General features: G+C 35.9%; 1 protein-coding gene across 1 annotated transcript; it reads left to right on the plus strand.

Annotated features, from left to right (window-relative positions):
* The first annotated feature begins 886 nt into the window (after positions 1 to 886).
* On the plus strand, positions 887 to 4,813 carry LOC109704398 (sex determination protein tasselseed-2-like). The gene is made up of 3 exons (XM_020225138.1): positions 887 to 1,240; positions 1,482 to 1,568; positions 3,796 to 4,813. Exons 1-3 carry the CDS (start codon positions 1,209 to 1,211, stop codon positions 4,604 to 4,606), a joined length of 930 nt encoding a protein of 309 aa, XP_020080727.1. The 5' UTR covers positions 887 to 1,208; the 3' UTR covers positions 4,607 to 4,813.
* Positions 4,814 to 6,210: the final 1,397 nt, after the last annotated feature.

Here is a 6,210-nt window from a genome sequence, read left to right on the forward strand (position 1 = left end):
TATATATATATATATATATATATATATTCGCTACAGCAGCATTGCTCAGATTGCAAAATGGAGGTTGGAAAGTGGGGAAACCAGGAAGCAGTGTTTTACCCAATAAAAATACAGTAATAGTGGCGAGTACATTGAATAGAAAAAGGGGTGCTTCTGTGAATGGGATGCGAGCGCTCCAGTTAATTAATTAATTATTTATTTATTTATTTATTTATTTAATTTATGTGACCACGCTCTTCTCCTCCCCCACCAATGCCAAAACCAACACCAACACCAACACCAACACCAATTCCAATTCCACCACCGCCGCTACAAAAACAACTCAACAGCGATTCGGCCGAGTGCGAAAGANAAATCAACGGCTGAAAATAAAAATCTTACAAAATGTGATAATATGACATTAAAATTTTAGATCAAAGATATTAATCTTGTTTTATATAGTATAAAGAATTTTTTATCAAAATTTTACGTGATTTGGATATTTCTACACCGTTAAACTTGCAAACGGCTTACCACGACCATTAAAATTATTAATTTTGAGTCCCTTCTATCACTAGGTAAATGATATCGAAAAATTATAAATTTTATTTTCTAAGTACTTCAAATACTCTAAATCAAGTTTAATGGAGCCGATTGATGATTCGAAAGTCGCAACATTTGAAAACGATCTGGAAGCACGGAAGGCTCCGTATTTCCAGAAGCATAGTAGCCTCTATATATATATATATATATATATATATATTCGCTACAGCAGCATTGCTCAGATTGCAAAATGGAGGTTGGAAAGTGGGGAAACCAGGAAGCAGTGTTTTACCCAATAAAAATACAGTAATAGTGGCGAGTACATTGAATAGAAAAAGGGGTGCTTCTGTGAATGGGATGCGAGCGCTCCAGTTAATTAATTAATTATTTATTTATTTATTTATTTATTTAATTTATGTGACCACGCTCTTCTCCTCCCCCACCAATGCCAAAACCAACACCAACACCAACACCAACACCAATTCCAATTCCACCACCGCCGCTACAAAAACAACTCAACAGCGATTCGGCCGAGTGCGAAAGAGAGAGAGAGAGAGAGAGAGAGAGAGAGAGAGAGAGAGAGAGAGAGAGGAGCGAGGGAGGGTTGAGCTTGAGAACTGGTTGTTGTTGGCGTCGTTGAAGCTTCTTCGAATTACACCTGCGATCTCTTCCTTGATCCGTATACTATGATGCTGCTGCTTCGCCTCATCTTCGCCAGGTGTATTACTTCTCCGTTCCTTCCTTCTGCAGTAACCCAACCCACTCTTGCGTTATAACTTATATGAGATAGATGGAGTTAGTATATTTATTTGGGTGGAGTAATCTTTATATGCATGGATCCATCTCTCGTTTTTCTTTTTTATTTCTTTCGTTTTTGTGTAAATTTTAGTGATAAAATAATTAAAATTTTTCGGTTTCTGAATTTTGGGTGGTGGTGGTGGTGGTGATGGGGGGAGCAGGAGAGCGGCGGAGGCCACGGGCAGATCAACCGGTGGCCGCTGGGACGGACGGCTCGGCTTCTCGTCCGCTGCGCATCCCAGAAGAAGGTGAGAGACAGAAGACGAAATTCTCTCTATATTCGACCGTGCCGGTCATCGACTGGCACTTCACAATGCTCGTTCACCACTCTCCTCCCCTCTCTTTTACGAGAAAATCTACAATATCACACTCATACTTGCATCACATCACTAGCAACAAGCTAGCTAACATATATCTCTTCTTGAAAAAAAATTTAATAAAAATATTTTTTTATTAATTATATATTTTTCTATTAATCATAATGTGACAGATAATTTCATTAATTAAAAACTCCACACCAGCAAGATGATTGATACATTCCAAATTTTTTTCCAAATTTTTTTCCTTCTTTACCTACATATACGAACAATAATTAAATAACAACAACAGCAACAACAGTAATACTATAATGTTTTTGAATGCATAATTAATGAGTTTAACAAATCTTAATGAACAAAGAAACGTACGATGCTTTATTTTATTTTATTATTTTTGTTTTTTACCATTTTATTCACCCATCGGTATTATTACATGGATTTTTTTTCCTTTATATAATTTCGAAACCAGAAGAGCTATATTATTATTATTATTTTTTTTATTTCTGAATATGCCCTTAGAACTTAAAACGAGCAATTAGTTTTGACGTTATAATAGGAGATACCACATTTGGAAAAATGTTATATATGAGAGATCTGCGTGAAAAAAATGTATGCAGAGCAGATGGATGGAACATAATATGCTAATTTAATTATGATTGTCGCTAATTTTCATTACTTTTTTTATTGTCTCCCTTATTTTTGGTGGGAAAAAGAAAAAAAAAATTTCTTTTTGCATATCTAAAAATTTAGTATAAATCTTATATCTTACTGTCCAAGAATTTAAACAACATATTCTGAGTCTTTAGTTAAAAAAAATTAAAAAAAAAGTGAAAAGACTAAGTACAGAGTAAAAAAAATGTAAGATTTATACCTATACTTTTGGCAAGTTCCTACGCCAAAATCAGTTAAACATCGCTACCAAAGCTTTTGGCTTTATTTGGTATTACAAGCTAGCATTTTTTTTATAGTTTATTTATAGTTTGATAGAATTTGTGATATTTTTTGGCAATAAATGAAAATTATGAACTATCCTTTTTTTCCCTTTTAAGGAATGCTTTTTTCTTTTTTTTTTGACATTAAGTCAGATTGCATTATAAATTAGTCACGACTATGAGTAGATTTTTTATTTCCCAGCATATCTAACCATGTAGAATTTTTTCATTACAAAAAAAAAAAAAAACAATCCTAATGTTTTTGCATCCTAATGTTTTGATATATCAAATTTCTCCCCAATTTTTATTTTCTCATATATATCTCAGGCCGATACTACTAACATGTTCGTGGTTCGTGAACCACGAACATTTAAAAAATGGCAATCTAGATACGGAAACTAGTAAAAATAGGCAATCTAATATGATAAGTTGGTTAGTGGGTGAGTTGGGAACCCCTGGGTTTAGTAGGATTGGCGTGTAGAGAATTAAGTTCCCGGTTTTTGAATGTTCATAGTTACTAAACCATGAAAATTTTTATGTACTCGAGTTAATATATATATATATATCTCTCTCTCTCTCTCTCTCTCTCTCTTATCCTAATGACACGATAATTCTCATATCGCCGAGAACAATTAAAACTACCCATCAATCTTATTCTNNNTATATATATATATATATATATATTATGTAAAAGAATATATTAAAATGGATGGCAAATTATTTACAATAATACTTATATTTAAAATATTTAATTACCATCAAAAGTAAAAACTTGAAAGTAAGCTCTCGTTTGATATCATTATCGTTTTTTTACTTTTTTTAAACATTAATTATATTAATTTGATGTCTTCGAAGAAAGATTTTTTACTTTTTTATTTTTTTTGATACAGTTGATTAGCTTATAATCCATCCGGTTAAGTGATAAATGACAATTTACACAAAAACATTTTGGAAGCAAAGGAAAAAAAAATGGTTTTAAGTTTTCTTTTATGTTGTCAAATAAATTAAGAACTTGGATGAAAGGATTGCAAGTAATTTACTATTTAGTATTTATTTTTATATCTTTTGATATATAAAATTATATTAAAAAAAACGAACACAATATCAAATGAGGCCTAGTTAATGTTTTTTTTTTTGAAAGAAAAAAAAAAAATTTGAAGAAGATGTTTGTTATCGCTTGCTCGAACGGAGTTCGATCTTAATTACTGGAACTGCATGTGATCCAGGTTGGAAGGAAAAATTGCTCTAATTACTGGAGGCGCAAGCGGGCTGGGAAAGGCCACGGCCCAGGAATTCATCCGAGAGGGTGCAACGGTCGTCCTCGCGGACAAAAACTCGCAAGTCGGCCGAAAATCGGCCGAAGAGCTCGGCCCGCAGGCCCACTTCGTCCAATGCGACGTGACGGTGGAGCAACAGGTGGCCGAGGCCGTGGACTTGGCCGTCTCCCGGCACGGCCGGCTCGACGTCATGTACAACAACGCGGGCATCGCGGGCCCGGCATCGGCCCACGGCATCTCGCTTCTCGACCTAGCCCACTTCGACCAAGTCATGAACGTAAACGTCCGGGGGACGCTCGCCGGAGTGAAACATGCGGCCCGCGTAATGGGCCCGGTGGGGTCGGGCTCTATCCTGTGCACCGCGAGCGTAAGCGGGCTCATGGGCGGGCTCGGGCCGCACCCGTACACCATTTCCAAATTCACCGTCACCGGCATCGTGAAGTCGGCCGCCGGCGAGTTGCGCCAGCGCGGGATTCGGGTGAACTGCATCTCGCCGTTCGTGATCCCGACGCCGCTGGTGATCGACCAATTCTCGCAGATATACCAGGGAGTCGGATCGGAGAAGATCGCGGAGATCGTTAACGGGCTGGGAGAGATGAGGGGGACAAAATGCGAGGCGATCGACGTCGCTAGGGCGGCGGTTTATCTGGCGTCGGACGACGCAAAGTTCGTCACCGGACACAATCTGGTGGTTGACGGGGGTTTCACATCCTACAAGCAGTTGAATTTGCCAGTGCCAGGCCCTCCCCCCATGCGTTAGATAATTAATATCATGGCTTTAACTACTCGATCGGGGGATTAGCGAATTGTCGTAGTTTAATTGCTGTTGCTGCTGTACACTAATAAAGATGCATAGCTTAATTCTCACCGTGCTTTTGATGTGCTAATGGAGGTCAAAAGGTACTGTGACACCAGCGGGCTGACTTCGAAAGTGAATTAATGAACCGTTGAAATATTGTCGTTCCAAGCAAATGACCCACTTAATTAATGCGCATATAAAATAAAGCACTAAATAATTTCCATCAAACTTGATAAAAAATAAAAATGATCCCTTATGATAGATCTACATTGGTGTGTAACACAACAGTAAAATTATATACATATATATATATATATATATATATATATATATATATATATATATATATATATATATATATATATATATATATATATATTAAGAATTATAAATAAAATAAAATAATTCATAGAATGCTATAAAAAAAAAATTCTGATTATAATCTAAACGTCATCAGCCGAACTTTCATTTCTTCTCGGGTTTTAGTCACTCTCTTGCATGGTGCTGAGCAAATTGCCAAGACCGGTGTCCCTTTATATATAATTTAGATCGACCCTTCATCAAAGTCCGATCAAAATTTTATTTAATTTAAATAGATTGAAAAAAAATAAAATACCATATCAAGTATTACTATATCTATTATAATTTATCTTTATTTATAGTAAAATTCATATTTGAATATGACTAATTAGACCACTATTATATTTGGTTTAGATTTATAGTTATCTAAATTGGAGTTAAATCCTAATCTAATTGGAATTATATATAATTTAGATTTAATTTGGTATATATGGATTATAATTAGGAGTGTTACTCTGATTGAATTAGAATTAGACTCTAGTTAGGAGACATGTATTATATATACATGTTACGACCAAGTTAATAACGTCGCGACTCAAATTAATTCTTGCATATTAGAGAGTTCTTGGTTCTGCAAGAAGCCGGTGACTAACTAGAAGCAATGATCTAATTAAGCCAAGCCATGCCCATAGAATCCGTACGGTCAAGCATCCGCGGCAACTCTAATTTAGCCATGCGTTCAAGATCCAATCTAATTAATTAAGTGGGCATGTTGGTATTCCGTACGGGTGAAGGAGCCGAGCCATTTTTTCGGAGTTGCTTGTTACGGCGTTTCGATCTAATTAAGCTTTGGTTTTTTTTAGAGATCTTCTTTGTACTCCGCCTTTCGATATTAATAAATTATTTGCTCCGTCTTCATCCGTGGACGTAGACCGTTGGCCGAACTATGTAAATATCGGTGTGCTCTTTCTTCTTTTCTTTTCGTTTCCTGCATTAAATTATTTTCTGGATCTATTTTTCGCCGTTCCGATTTTAACAACCACATTAATGAGAAACCTAACACCTTAATCATTGGGGCACAGTATTATATAAGAAAACAATGTCAATGCGTAATGGTCCAATCCACTACTACTAATTAGTAAGTTGTCGGTGCTAACCACCGGCACAAAATGCTAATATTACTAATACTACTAATGTACTGACCACCGATAAGACCGCTCAAGTCTTATTGTGTTTTTTTAATGTTGAATTACTATAATATCCGT

This window comes from Ananas comosus, unplaced genomic scaffold (assembly GCF_001540865.1).
Source record: "Ananas comosus cultivar F153 unplaced genomic scaffold, ASM154086v1, whole genome shotgun sequence".
NCBI classification, from domain to species: Eukaryota; Viridiplantae; Streptophyta; class Magnoliopsida; order Poales; family Bromeliaceae; genus Ananas; species Ananas comosus.